Raw genomic sequence first — 16,102 nt, 5'->3', positions numbered from 1 at the left:
AATAATGACATCTACAGTATAATAGTGTGCTTTGATATTATTTAATTACAACATATATTAAATACAACAATTATTACACTCTCTATTCAGAGGTATCTTGTAAATGAAAACTGCAGCCATCTCCAAACTACAGATACATTGCCCTACCCCTTTGCATGATTCCCTTTGGTTTCGCCCAAATTTGGCTTTAGACGCGTGTTCTCCCTTCAAAAGCGGTTCGTTCTAATCATTGGCTGTGAGGGTTTGCGTTTCTTGTAGATTAATTCGCTGTCAATGGCCCGCTGGTGGACCTGTTTTCTATGAATACCTTGGCTTTTTACAGCCAAAATGCCAAGTATTTCCGTTGTTATGGATATCTTATATTGTTTATGGATATTTCCAATGGTAGGGGCTGTCGAAGGTAAGAGAGAATGCTGCTTTTTCTTTTTCTCGTCTGAATGCATAATTAAAACGTTCATGGATGATTGTCATTGTGAATAAACTCTCACCATAAATCCATTAATTATACACCATCAATTATTCATTTCGTAAGATATTGCGCACATATCATGTACATCTAGGAGTGGGGTGGATTGTGATGGTAGTGTAAAAGTAAATAAGTCGTTTTTATTTTTATTTTTTTCATGTGACAACAGTAAATGCTTTCTGGGGGACTGTCACAATTGTAACGCCGCTATTTTGTATGCATCAAAGTCTGATGAAATTATGTTGAGAGAAAAAACTAACGTTAGATAAAATACTCAAAGGAAATACAGTATATCTATAGGTAAAACAGTGCTTCAGTCATTTTAATGGTTCTTACCACAAGTTTTGACTCCTAAACTACCTGTAGTCAGTATACAGTACGTTATAAAAATGTATCTGCTTCATAGCATATAATATTGTAACAAATGTGGTTTAGACAACTGCCCGTGTGTTTGTGTGTGTGTGTGGGGGGGGGGGGGGGAGGGGAGGGGGGGTTACTTGCAGTGAACAAACCATGTAACCCTGTAACCCCATCTCAGTCATATGTGCTATTTCTTTGATAATAGAATGTTGGTAGGCTATGTTAAATAGTCTGCCAATATGTTAAATGCGATGTTGAATCATCTGTATGAATGGTTTTGCTTGCAATTCAATCACTCACACACACACACACACACACACACACACACACACATACATTAAACCAATTGTTGTTGTTTTTTATTTAACCTTTATTTAACTATGCAAGTCAGTTAAGAACAAATTCCTATTTACAATGATGGCATACATACATACATACATACATACATACATACATACATACATACATACATACATACATACATACATACACACATACATATATCAATAACATGGTAATATATCTTTATGATATAGGTATATCCAATTATTTGTACTAGTGTCATTTTAAAACAAGCAAATATTCACTATGATCAGCACTCCATTGGATTTGTTGGTGAAGTGTTGAGTTATATGCTCTCTGTCATTCCACAACACTTCAGGTGTCTTCTGTATTTAATGAAAGATGAATCAGATGTGGGGATGCATAACTGACCTATGATGGCTAAATCTAGCGCAAAAAGGCTTTTTGGATTGAAAAGCTGATCCGGCCCTGTGGTGTGTTTGGCCTGTCTTTTGGATTGAAAAGCTGATCCGGCCCTGTGGTGTGTTTGGCCTGTCTTTTGGATTGAAAAGCTGATCCGGCCCTGTGGTGTGTTTGGCCTGTCTTTTGGATTGAAAAGCTGATCCGGCCCTGTGGTGTGTTTGGCCTGTCTTTTGGATTGAAAAGCTGATCCGGCCCTGTGGTGTGTTTGGCCTGTCTTTTAGATTGAAAAACTGATCCGGCCCTGTGGTGTCTTTGGCCTGTCTTTTGGATTGAAAAGCTGATCCGGCCCTGTGGTGTGTTTGGCCTGTCTTTTGGATTTTCAGGAGTTGAGAGTTAAAGCTACTTATTCTGAGTTTTGAACATTTTATGGCAGAATAACTTAGAGATTCAGGATTTCCTCATTTACTTGCATGGCTACATAGAGTCCTTGCTCCGGGCCAAATGGTACGTCACACCCACGGATATTATTTTATTCTCCGCAATGAGTCTGGATCTGAATACCTCCCCGACCCTTCACCGAATGTGAACACATTTGGGGCCGCCTGTTTGGTCCTGAAACCGATGGGTTGGGCCAGAGCAAGAACACAAGTGAGTAAAACGGCGGGTTGAAAATGTGTCATTGGCTTTGTAATCTGATTTGTTAGACACCATCCCATCTCTGATGACTTTGTTTTGTACAACACCCCTTGTGCCCCTCGTCACTACGAACGACTTCAATGATGGCAGTCTCAGATTGAAGTATATGTTGCGAACACAGAATTTAGCGCGAGTCGTCAGGCTACTGCTGTGGTAACAACAGTGTAACAAATTGTAATGACATATTAACTAAACCTGTAATTAACATTGAAAGGACATTTTAAGTTATTAAGAGTAATTGTTATCTATCTCTCTCTGCAGTCACTGAATTAGTTACAGTAAGAGTAACTACTAGGCCTTCATGTGAAATTTGTACCTTAGTTACATGGTTCATGCACAGCAAGATATGTGATAAAAATCACAGAAAATGACTTAACAAATGTGTTACTGGTTAACAGTATGGCTGCCTAACTGTGACTGTTGTGCTTATGTCCATAACATCATGCATGTCCAAGGCCTATTACGATGTCACCAACCTTCTGACTAAAACAAAGAAAAAAAATCTATAGGTCTAGATGCCTTTTAATAATTCCCCTCAATTGCTTCAGTCAGTCAAAAATATCTGAGTTGTGTGGGATCATGTGATGTCTGTCTGTCAGTTCTGGGCCCATGTGACGTCTGCTTGCTCTGCTCTGCTCTCCCAGCCTGTTGTCCCCTCCTGTCCCTCTGTTTCAGCTGTGAGACCTCCCTCCCTCCCCCTTGTTGGGCTGCACAGCGTCCATGTTCCCAAGCCTTTATGTAAGCTGGGCAGACCTGACCGATTTCAGCCACGTCAAGAGCTATTGGCTCAGCATTGGCTTCCATAGTCTGGCTGAGAAATCATATAGGATCTCTCTCTCCCCATTATGTTCTGTCACACCACAGACATTTTTTCTTTTCTTTACCAGACTGGGTTCTTTGTAGTGGTTGGTTAGTTACACATGCCAATTGGATGCAGATGGTACCCATGCATGTGAATGTAGGTATTTTTTATCCAGAGAAGAGGAGTGCAACTGTAAATGTTTGACACGTAATGGCTGAATGGCTGTACTTGGGTGGCTCTGCAGTTCCAACCTCGAACACTACTCTTTTTTTTTCTTTCACGAATGGTTTGCTTTTATGAAACATACAGAAAGGATCTCTTCCTATCCATGCCTACTGGCAAGGACTGTGTGATACAGAATGTCTTGTTCACAGCATATGTTTGATGGTTCTCCTTTCCATCCACCTCTTTGGTCTATCTATACACTTTTTACTATGGTCAAATATCACAACAACTCTGCCGCAAATAATCATGCCATGCATTTAGTTAGCTGTTTTTTTTTTTTGGGTGGTGGATGATTATACATTATGGTCGTTAACTATTTGTTATGATGATCTATTTCTATTTCCTCTTTCCTGACGTTTTTAGCAATGTCTTGCGACTGAGGCCATTTTGGTCCACCTTAAGCCCTTACCTGTCCATTTGTTCCAGACAAAACAAAGCACTTATTTTAAACACAAGTTCAATAAAAATAACTGAATCCTATTTTCTTCACTTGTATTTTCAGTATAACCAAAGTGTTGACATGACACCTTTGCCTTTTGCTTCCAAAAGAAGCATAGCCTTTCTGCTCTTTGGAAGTCAATCAATATGCAGTGTAACGCTGCTCTTCGGTGCAGTACTCTTTCCCCTCTGGGAGCAGTGGCAGAAAATATTTAGCATCAAAACAGCCAACGACCTACTTCTCCTTCTTCCCTATGGTGGGGTTGCAAAACGTGGTTACACTTACATGACTGAGACACTTAACAGTGTAACATGTAAATGTTACAATCTATATATACCGTAGTTATGGTTATAGATTTGTTATGAGTCTACCCTTGTTTCCAGGTTGGATTAAAGCTAGACAACCGTTCGCCAGACAAGATGGACATTGGGTACAGTGAATGAACCCATTCTGGAACTGCAAGCACATGTGCCAAAGAAACAAACCTATCTCTTGGCCAGATTTGTTAAGGTTTTGAACCTGTGGAACATTGACGCCTTTGAATGTAAAATGCTTCCTTGTATTAATTTTGCTCCCTCTGAATAACAACAGGTGCAACGTTTCACTGTGGCAAAAGCTTAGTAAATCATTGTCATTATACAAGGCTTGGCCCTCATTTTTTAATTGGAACAGGATCAGGATGTGGTCCATTTGGGACTTTATATGATCACCAGTGGGTGAAAAACCTTCGTCCTTGGAAAGTCATTGAAAAGTAATTGACATTGGAGAGTGGGAAACCCTGATGAATGATGCTGTTCTGAGGTTTACTGAGGTGAGTACTCCAGTGACAGAGGCAGGATCCACCCAGGATCTACCCTGGTCGCAGGAAATAACAATAGCGGGGCTATATACAGGGTGTACCGGTACAGAGTCAATGTGCGGTGGCACCGGTGTCAAGGTAATTGAGGTAATATGTACATGTAGGTAGAGTTATTAAAGTGCAAATAGTCTGGATAGTCATTTGATTAGTTGTTCAGGAGTTTTATGGCTTGGGGGTGGAAGCTATTTAGGAGCCTCTTGGACCTAGACCTGGTGCTCCGGTACCGCTTGCCGTGCGGTAGCAGAGAGAACAGTCTATGACTAGGGTGGCTGGTGGAGTCTTTGACCATTTTTAGGGCCTTCCTCTGACACTGCCTGGTATAGAGGACCTGTATGTCAGGAAGCTTGGCCCCGGTGATGTACTGGGCTGTACACACTAGAGGTCGACCGATTATTCGGAATGGCCGATTAATTAGGGCCGATTTCGAGTTTTCATAACAATCGGAAATCAGTATTTTTGGACACTGATTTTTACACCTTTATTTAATCTTTATTTAACTAGGCAAGTCAGTTGCCTAGAACTTGTTCTCAACTAGCCTACCTGGTCAAATAAAGGTGAAAAAAAAAAAAAAAGTTAACACATTCTTATTTTCAATGACGGCCTAGAAACGTCTTGTTTTCGAGATTATAGTTTCCGGATTCGGCCATATTAATGACCTAAGGCTCGTATTTCTGTGTGTTTATTATATTATAATTAAGTCTATGATTTGATAGAGCAGTCTGACTGAGTGGTGGTAGGCAGCAGCAGGCTCATAAGCATTCATTCAAACAGCACTTTCGTGTGTTTGCCAGCAGCTATTTATGACTTCAAGCCTATCAACTCCCGAGATTAGGCTGGTGTAACCGATGTGAAATGGCTAGCTAGTTAGCGGGGTGCGCGCTAATAGCGTTTCAAACGTCACTCGCTCTGAGACTTGGAGTGGTTGTTTCCCTTGCTCTACATGGGTAACGCTGCTTCGAGGGTGGCTGTTGTCATTGTGTTCCTGGTTCGAGCCCAGGTAGGAGCGAGGAGAGGGATAGAAGCTATACTGTTACACTGGCAATACTAAAGTGCATATAAGAACATCACCTCTACCTTACCAGACACCCTAGACCCACTTCAATTGGTGAATGCACCAATTTGTAAGTCGCTCTGGATAAGAGCGTCTGCTAAATGACTTAAATGTAAATGTAAATGTAAATACAAATGGTATAGATAGAAATAGTCCTATAATTCCTATAATAACTATAACCTAAAACTTCTTACCTGGGAATATTGAAGACTCATGTTAAAAGGAACCACCAGTTTTCATATGTTCTCATGTTCTGAGCAAGGAACTTAAACGTTAGCTTTCTTACATGGCATATATTGCACTTTTACTTTCCTCTCCAACACTTTGTTTTTGCATTATTTAAACCAAATTGAATATGTTTCATGATTTATTTGAGGCTAAATTGATATTATTGATGTATTATATTAAGTTAAAATAAGTGTTCATTCAGTATTGTTGTAATTGTCATTATTACAAATACATTATAAAAATCGGGCAATTAATCGGCATCGGCTTTTTTGGTCCTCCAATAATCGGTATCGGGATCTGCATTGAAAAAATCATAATCGGTCGACCTCTAGTACACATTACCCTCTGTAGTGCCTTGCGGTTAGAAGCCGAGCAGTTGCCATACAAGGCAGTGATGCAACCCGTCAGGATGCTTTCGATGGTGCAGCTGTAAAACCTTTTGAGGATCTGAGGATTTATGCTGAATCTTTTCAGTCCCCTGAGGGGGAATAGGTTTTGTTGTGCCCTCTTCACGACTGTCTTGGTGTGCTTGTACCATGTTAGTTTGTTGGTAATGTGGACGCCAAGGAACTTGAAGCGCTCAACCTGCTCCACTACAGCCCCGTTTATGAGAATGGATGCGTCCTCTGTCCTCCTTTTCCTGTAGTCCACAATCATCTCGACGTGAGTGCTATGGGTCAGTAGTCTTTTAGGCAGGTTGTGAATGTTGATCTGTTTAAAGGTCTTACTCACATCGGCTGTGGAGAGCGTGATCACACAGTCGTCCAGAACAGCTGATGCTCTCATGCATGTTTCAGTGTTACTTGCCTTGAAGCGAGCATAGAAGTTATTCAGCTTGTCTGGTAGGTCGTGTCACTGGGCAGCTCTCGGCTCTCGGCTGGGCTTCCCTTTATAGTCTGTAATAGGCCCTGCCGCATTGGAGCCGGCGTATTACGATTCAATCTTAGTCCTGTATTGACACTTTGCCTGTTTGAGGGTTCGTCGGAGGGCATAGCGGGATTTCTTATTTGCTTCCGGTTAGTGTCCCGCTCTTTGAAAGCGGCAGCTCTACCCTTTAGCTCAGTGTGAATTTTGCCTGTAATCCATGGCTTCTGGGTGGGGTATGTACGTACAGTCAATGTGGGGATGACGTCCTCGATGCACTTATTGATAAAGCCAGTGACTGATGTGGTGTACTCCTCAATGCCATCGAAAGAATCCCAGAACATATTCCAGTCTGTGCTAGCAAAACAGTCCTGTAGTTTAGCATCTGCTTCATCTGACCACTTTTTTATAGACACTGGTGCTTCCTGCTTAAAATTTTGCGTGTAAGCGGGAATCAGTGGGATAGAATTTGATTTGTCAAATGGAGGGCGGGCTTTGTACGCATCTCTGTGTGTGAAATAAAGGAGGTCTAGAGTTTTTTTCCCCCTCTGGTTGCATATTTAACATGCTGATAGAAATGAGGTAAAACTGATTTAAGTTTCCCTGCATTAACTTCTTGGCGCTACCCATCCCGTTAGCGGGATCATTTTCATCAGCAGCCGCTGAATTACATAGCGCAACAGTCAAATAATATTACTAAAAGATATTCATATTCATGAAATCACAAATGCAATATTGCAAAACACAGTTTAGCCTTTTGTTAATCCACCTGTTGTCTCAGATTTTGAAATGATGCTTTACAGCGAAAGCAATCCAAGCGTTTGTGTAAGTTTATCGATAGCATAGCATAACATCATGTACACTTAGCATAAGGAAGCTTGGTCACAAAAATCAGAAAAGCAATCAAATGAATTGCTTACCTTTGATGATCTTCGGATGTTTTCATTCACGAGACTCCCAGTTACACAACAAATGTTCCTTTTGTCCTTTTGTTTATTTTTATACCCAAAATACCTCCGTTTGTTTGTCGCGTTATGTTCAGAAATCCACAGGAAAGAGCGGTCACGACAATGCCGACGTATATTCCAAATAATATCCATGATGTACACAGAAACATGTCAAACGTTTTTTATAATCAATCGTCATGTTGTTTTTAAAATATATATTCGATAATATATCAACCGAGTTTGTAGGTTTTTCAATAACAGAGGGAGGAACAATGGCGGCTTTACTCTGTTGCGGAAAAACTCACTCTGAGAGCCCCCACCTATCCACTTACGCAATGTGATCCTTCACGCTCATTTTTCAAAATAAAAGCCTGAAACTATGTCTAAAGACTGTTGACACCTTAGGGAAGCCAGAGAAAAAGGAATCTGGTTGATATCCCTTTAAATGGAGGATAGGCATGCATAGGAACAGAAGGGTTTCAAAATAAGAGGCACTTCCTGATTGGATTTTCCTCAGGGTTTCGCCTGCAATATCAGTTCTGTTATACTCACAGATAATATTTTTTTACAGTTTTGGAAACTTTAGAGTGTTTTCTATCCTAATCTGAAAATTATATGCATATTCTAGTTTCTTGGGCTGAGAAATAGGCCATTTCAAATGGGTACGTTTTTTAGCCAAAAACTAAAATACTGCCCCCTACACGCAAAAGGTTAAAGTCCCCGGCCACTAGGAGCGCCGCATATGGATGAGCATTTTCCTGTTTGCTTATGGCCGTATACAGGTCATTGAGTGAGGTCCTGTAGCACAAACTCAAAAGAATTCTGGGACACTGTAAAGTCCATGGAGAATATGAGCACCTTCTCCCAGCTGCCCACTGCACTGAGGCTAGGAAACACTGTCACCACTGATAAATACACTATAATTGAGAATTTCAATAAGCATATTTCTGCGGCTGGCCATACTTTCCACCTGGCTACCCCTACCCCAGTCAACAGCTCTGCACTCCCCACAGCAACTCGCCCAAGCATCCCCAATTTCTACTTCACCCTCTCTTTTTAAAATTATCTGCCCGATGCCTCGAATCCAAGATGGAACGAACGATGTACGCTGTAGCCCCCTTGATGTCCAAAGGGGGTGGAGGTACCTTCCGCACCTAAGATTCCTGGAGCGGACCAGCCACCACCGGCCTGAGGAGAGACACTTAATACGATAATCAGAGGGAAGCTGTAATCTGTAACATACCTCGTTCACCCTCCTCAGGACTTTAAAGGGCCCCACAAACCGCACCTGCCCACATGCTGGTTGACTCTCTCCACCTGCCCATTACTCTCTGGGTGAAACCCTGAAGTTAGGCTGATCGAGACCCCCAGACGTTCCATGAACGCCTTCCAAACTCTTGACGTGAACTGGGGACCCCGAGGGGCGTAGTTTCGGTGGTGTACCTGGGCACTGTGAGAGCACAGCTCCTATCCCAGCCTCGGAATCATCCACCTCCACTATGAATGCCAAAGAGGGATCCGGATTGGCCAGCACGGGAGCCAAATTAAACAGAGCTCTTAGCTGCTCAAAAGCCCTGTCCGCCTCAGTCGACCACTGCAACCGTACAGGACCCCCCTTCAGCAATGAGGTAATGGGAGCAGCAACCTGGCCAAAACCCCGGATAAATCTCCGGTAGTAATTGGCAAACCCTAAAAAGTGCTGCAACTCCTTTACCGTGGTGGGAGTCGGCCAATTACGCATGGCTGCAATGCGGTCACTCTCCATCTAATCCCCTGATGTGGAAATGCGATACCCTAGGAAGGAGACGGCCTGCTGAAAGAACAGGCACTTCTCAGCCTTGACATACAGGTCATGCTCCAACAGTCATCCAAGTACCTTGCGCACCAAGGACACATGCTCAGTGCGTGTAGCGGAGTATATCATCGATATACACCACTACACCCTGCCCGTGCAGGTCCCTGAAAATCTTGTCTACAAAGGATTGGAAAACTGATGGAGCATTCATCAACCCGTACGGCATGACGAGGTACTCATAATGCCCTGTGGTGGTACTAAACGCTGTCTTCCACTCGTCTCCCTCCCGGATACACACCAGGTTATACGCACTCCTGAAATCCAGTTTCTTGAAGAAGCTCGCCCCATGCATTGACTCAATCGCCCTGACGATAAGAGATACCGGGTAACTGTACCTCACCGTGATTTGGTTGAGACCTCTATAGTCAATGCACGGGCGTAAACCTCTATCCTTCTTCTTCACTGACGCAGGGATTCAGAGACATACTGTATGTATCCCTAGCCACCGTCTCCGCTTGCGACAGGGGATACACGTGACTCCTGGGAAGCGCAGCGTCTGCCAGGAGATTTATCGCACAATCCCCCCGTCAATGAGGTGGTAATTGAGTCACCTTCTTTTTAAAGAAGGCGAGAGCCAAATCGGCATATTCTGGGGGGGGATGTGCACGGTGGAGACCTGGTCTGGACTTTCCACCATGGTAGCACCAACCGGCAACCCCTACACACCTCCCTGAGCACTCCTGTGACCACCCCGTGAGAGCCCTCTGTTCCCAGGAAATAGTGGGGTTATGCAGAGCCAACCAGGGAAGGCCTAGTACCACAGGAAACACAGGAGAGGAAGAGGCTGATTTTCTCCTCATGATCCCCCTGCATAACCATGGCCAAGGAGATGGTGGCCTCCCTGATTAGCCCGGACCCTAATGGTCGACTATCCAGAGCATGAACCGGGAAGGGTCTAACTACAGGAAAAATGGCGATCCCTAAACTCATGGCTAACGCTCTGTCGTTTAAAATTCCCAGCTGCGTCTGAATCGACGAGCGCCTTATGCTGTGAATGTGGAGAAAACTCAGGGAAACAAACAGGCACAAACAGTTGATCAACAGAGGACTCTGGTTGAGTGTGGTGCGAGGGAAATAGTCCTATAATTCATATAATAACTACAACCTAAAACTTCTTACCTGGGAATATTTGAGACTCATGTTAAAAGGAACCACCAGCTTTCATATGTTCTCATGTTCTGAGCAAGGAACTGAAACGTTAGCTTTCTTACATAGCACATATTGCACTTTTACTTTCTTCTCCAACACTTTGTTTTTGCATTATTTAAACCAAATTGAACATGTTTCATTATTTACTTGAGGCTAAATAGATTTTATTGATGTATTATATTAAGTTAAAATAAGTGTTCATTCAGTATTGTTGTAATTGTCATTATTACAAATACATTTTTTTAAATAAATCGGCCGATTAATCGGTATCGTTTTTTTTTTGGGCCCTCCAATAATCGGTATCGGCGGTTAAAAATCATAATCGGCCGACCTCTAAATAATATGCATATATTAGTATCTGGGACAGAGTAGGAGGCTGTTCACTCTGGGCACACTATTCATCCAAAAGTGAAATGCCTCCCCCTATCCCAAAAAGGTTAATTGCTATATTGTAATTACTTCGCCACCATGGTCTATTTATTGCCTTTACCTCTCTTATCCTGCCTCATTTGCACATGCTGTATATAGATTTTTCTACTGTATTTTTGATTGTATGTTTGTTTATTCCATGTAACGCTGTGTTGTTGTATGTGTCGAACTGCTTTGATTTATCTTGGCCAGGTCGCAGTTGCAAATTAGAACTGGTTCTCAACTAGCCTACCTGGTTAAATAAAGGTTAAATATATATAATTTTTAAAGGTGTTAGTGCCAGCATCAGTCTGTGCTGGTATGTAAGATAGCTATGAAAAATACAGATGAAAACTCATCTGTATTTAGATAGATACTCTACCTCAGGCTTGCAAAACCTCGATACTGCCTTAGATATCGTATACCAGCTGTTGTTTAGATAAATGCATAGGCCCCCGCCCCGTGTCTTACCAGAGGCTGCTGTTCTAAAGTGTATAACCCGCCAGCTGTATGTTCTTAATGTTGTCGTTCAGCCACGACTTGGTGAAACATAAGATATTACAGTTTTTAATATACTGTTTGTAGGATAAACGTGCTTTCAGTTCGTCCCATTTATTTTCCAGCAATTGAACATTAGCTAGCAGGACGGAAGGCAAGGGCAGATTAGCCCCTCATCGCCTGATCCTCACAAGGCACCCTGATCTCTTTCTGCTAAATCAGTTTCCTTGTCCAGTGAATAACGGGGATCTGGGCCTGGTCGGATGTCTGTATTATATCCCTCCCGTCCGACTCATTGAAGAACTCTTTGTCCATCTTGAGAGGAGCAATCGCAGTTCTGATGTCCAGAAGCTCTTTTCGGTCATAAGAGATGGTAGCAGCAACATTATGCACAAAACAAGTTACGAACAATATGAAGAAAAAAAATAGCATTGTTGGTTAAGAGCCGTTAAGACGGCAGCCTTCCCCTCCGGTGCCATCATCATATCTTGGTCAAAACAGTGAGGGCTAACTGTAAAGATCAGCAGAAGAGCTGTAAATCTCCTTATTACTTTACTCTTATCAACTTTAGTGAACTCCCATTTCTCCAGAGTGAGCCTACCAGTTTACTTGCCATTTATTTTATATATATTTTTTACATTATTCTATCAATTCATTCCAAGGATAAGTAGTGTTTATGTGACCTTTCAAGGATAAATCCTAACTTAAAATACTTGTGTGTAAACATTCAGACATAGAGTAATCTAAGTCAGTTGTGTGACAAACAGGAGAGCATAAGATACATATTATTTCAAGTTAGCACATCTAAACCCTTTATGTTATGCAGTCACTATGTTTTTCTTGACTTGATGAATGTTACTGATTGGAAGGAGAGTGCACACACACTTGGTTTCTCGGGCAGAAAACAATTTCAGCTTTTGATGGAATTGAGCCCTACATTTTTTTGTTGCAAGTGGACACAGGTAAGCAGCTTTAACTTCAAGTTAATTTTAGTTCCATGTACTTGATCCAGTGTATTGTGTCAGCGATGTAAGCATCACCAGTCAAGTGTCTTCCCACCCAATATATCATAAACCCTCTAACAGTACAGAGATAGTGACAGAACTGGAGCACTAGAAAATCAATGGGTCCCAATTCCCCAATTCTCGAAAATGCTCTATGCTGCTCCCAGTAGCAGTAGCATACGAAAGAAGGTAATTTACTGACACAATCCTAATACATCAGTGTGTGTCAAGGCTCAGGAGAAGACCCAGATGCAGACAGTTTCGCAGTAACAAAAGTTTATTACAACAGGGGGGCAGGCAAACGACAGGTCAAGAGCAGGCAGAGGTCAGTAGTCCAGAGCAGAGTCCGAAAGGTACAGAATGGGAGGCTCAGGGTCAGGCAGAGGTCAGTAATACAGGGTGGTGTGACAAGGTACAGAATGACAGGCAGGCTCAGGGTCAGGGCAGGCAGAATGGTCAAAAACCAGGAAAGCTAGAAACAGGAACTAGAGACAGAAAGGAGCGCGGGAAAAAATGCTGTTATGAAAACAAAATGAACTGGTAGCAGAAAAACAGAGAACACAGGTATAAATACACTGGGGTTAATGAGGAAGATGGGCGACACCTGGAGGGGGTTGAGACAAGCACAAAGACAGGTGAAACAGATCAGGATATGACAGTATGCAGCATTTGTCTGTCCATGGAATGGCAATGGATATACAGTACTTTAGCCTCATTTGAAAAATAATCATAATTTCTCAACTTCTTTTGTATTGTTACAGTATAATGCCTACACGTACCAAAAACTGAAAGGACTTGAAAAATATGCAGATAAGCTATGTGCTTGTCACGTGTGCTCCCTCTCCGGCCTCTAGGTCACCAGGCTGCTTGTTATGGTGCACACCTGTCACCATCGTTACACTCATCAGTGCATTATGACACTCACCTGGACTCCATCACCTCCTTGATTACCTGCCCTATATATGTCAGTCCCATTGGTTCCTTCCCCAGGCGTCAATGTTTCTGTTTCAGTTTCCTGTTTGTGCGTTGTTCGTGTTTCTTGTTTTGTATTGTTTCATTTGTTAAAACACTCACTCCCTGAACTTGCTTCCCGACTCTCAGCGCATATCGTTACAGTGCTGTATCCAATTCGAGTTAAGTCTATTTTTGCTGCCTAGATACTTACATCACTTTTACTTACATTACTATGCTTGTTTTGTTTGCAAACTTTGGGATGGCTTGGGTTCATTCATTATGTAGGAGTTATTTCATCAACATTTAACTTGTTCAGTAAAAGTGGGACAAGGAAAATAAATGTTTTGTTGTATGTCCTGTGAGGTTCATCAAGTACATTTAGGGCTGGAGTACGTGTAACAGGGTTGGTTATGATTCCACTTGACACTGCAGAAATATGTATTTGATGTTTATGTATTCTTATTGGTTTATTGAATTTACATATCAATAAGGAGTTATGCTATTGGTCATGCTTGCAGATAGGGGGAGATCGCAAACGTCAATTCTTCCCAGTCTGATATTGACATGCAAGCGGTATGTCACGTTCTGAAATACTGTATTCTATTTTCATATTTACAATGTGTATGAGTTCACTAGATACATGTGTAACGAATGTGAAACGGCTAGCTAGTTAGCGGTGGTGCGCGCTAAATAGCGTTTCAATCGGTGACGTCACTTGCTCTGAGACCTTGAAGTAGTGGTTCCCCTTGCTCTGCAAGGGCCGCGGCTTTTGTGGAGCGATGGGTAACGATGCTTCGTGGGTGACTGTTGTCTGTGTGCAGAGGGTCCCTGGTTCCCGCCCTGGTATGGGCGAGGGGACGGTCTAAAGTTACACTGTTGCACATGTCCTGGTGTATATATGTGTACGGTACCTGTTAGATATTTGGGGCATCCTGGGATTTTCTTTTGAATGTTATTGCTGTAAGAGTGAGTTAGCTAGCATGCTCTAATTGTATTGGTCGCATTAGCCCCGCTAATTCAGTCATTTCCATGCTAACAGACAAATAACAAATCTATTGACAGAATAAACTACAAATCAACGGGGCTCACTGAACCGTACACGGATCCTCGCTGGCTGGACAGTCCTTTCTTTACAAACACAACGCAAGAGAGTTATGAAGTACAGTCACAGCTGTTACAATGGTGCAGAGTCCAGTCTTCTTGTCTTCGCTGGACAAACTGTTATATACACACACAAACAAAAATGGCATTTTTTTGAGTAGGGCCTGGTTGATACCTGTTGAGGGCACCTGGTTCTTATTTGACAGGTCAACCAAACCAATTTTCTTTTCCAAAGGAATTGGAGTCCAAAATTACCACGTTGATCAAATGCTAATTATTTGGGAAGAAATGACTTTAATTTTCCTATATTCACTGCAATGTAAGCATTCCCACATCTGCTACATATGCTCACAACTCTTTTCCTGACATGGCTTGATATGGGGCAATGGACGTGTCCAATGTGCTTTTTCACACAAATGCCAAAACCAGAGACGATTGAAGAAATGTGTCTCGGTCTTGACACAGTGGAACGGTAGCCTACTGTATTCCTTTTAGAGTATGGCCACTTGAGCAGGCAGGCAGGTGGTGAAGGCTTTTCAACTGGAGCATGTCATGTTGGCTCAAAGCTATGCTGTGAATTAATTAACCCCCCATGAATTATTCAGCAAGTTTTAAGAGCTATCCATGACATTTTCCATTGTTCCTCTTGGGAAAACAGACAATGATTTTAAAGATGTCAAATTGCATAAGACTGTTTTGATTCTTAGCTGACTACCTGCCAGTATAAATTCATAGGCTCTGACCTTGAGAATGTCTACGCCGAATAATGCAATAACATCTGCTTAGAGATAATTTATTTAGATTATCAGAGGCCCCATTCTTCGGACGGTAAAAATCTCGCAAACTTGTCAATGGCACAGTTTCACCATTTCTTGCCATCGTAATCTTTCAGGATGCACCAAGATATTAAATGAGCATCATCAGTATTAACAATGTGCTGCTGTTATCAACCTGAGCAAATAGATATTGCACTTTGATTCAATTTGTAGCTTTGGAAGAACATGCATGAGCCAAGATGCTTTGAACCATTTAGTCCAAATGTGCCATCTCTCTCTGCCAGTCTCTGATGCAGGCTGGTCTCTGTGTGTGCTTTAGTGGAACATGCCACAACCCTGGAATGTTCCCCTGCAATGCTAATATAATGCAATGCTAATATTGGGCTCCCAAGTGGCGCAGGGGTCTAAGGCACTGCATCTCAGTGCAAGAGCCGTCACTATAGTTCCTGGTTTGAATCTAGGCTGTATCACATCCGGCCTTGATTGGGAGTCCCATCGGGCGGCACACAATTGACCCAGCGTTGTCTGGGTTTGGCCGGGTTAAGCCGTCATTGTAAATAAGAATTTATTCTTAACTGACTTGCCTGGTTAAATAAAATAAAAAATAAATATATAAAAGCAGCAGAAGAAGCAGGGCCATAAAATGGATAAATAAGAAATGTGGGACTGAGAGTTTCAGTGTGGCGGGAGGCACATTGACATAAAAGCCAGTGAT

At 42.2% G+C, this 16,102-nt stretch overlaps 1 protein-coding gene across 1 annotated transcript in view; it reads left to right on the top strand.

Annotated features, from left to right (window-relative positions):
* Positions 1-242: 242 nt before the first annotated feature.
* Positions 243-16,102, top strand: part of LOC115132009 (ephrin type-B receptor 2-like) — a 61,850-nt gene continuing 45,990 nt past the window's right edge. The window contains exon 1 of the mRNA XM_029664169.2: positions 243-400. Within this exon, the coding sequence (XP_029520029.1) occupies positions 328-400 (73 nt within the window). The 5' untranslated portion in view covers positions 243-327. The remainder of the gene's footprint in view (positions 401-16,102) is intronic.

The sequence above is a fragment of the Oncorhynchus nerka genome, linkage group LG7, assembly GCF_034236695.1.
Source record: "Oncorhynchus nerka isolate Pitt River linkage group LG7, Oner_Uvic_2.0, whole genome shotgun sequence".
NCBI lineage: Eukaryota > Metazoa > Chordata > Actinopteri > Salmoniformes > Salmonidae > Oncorhynchus > Oncorhynchus nerka.
Note: the sequence above shows the minus strand (reverse complement) of the source record. Positions and strands in the feature narration are given on the sequence as shown.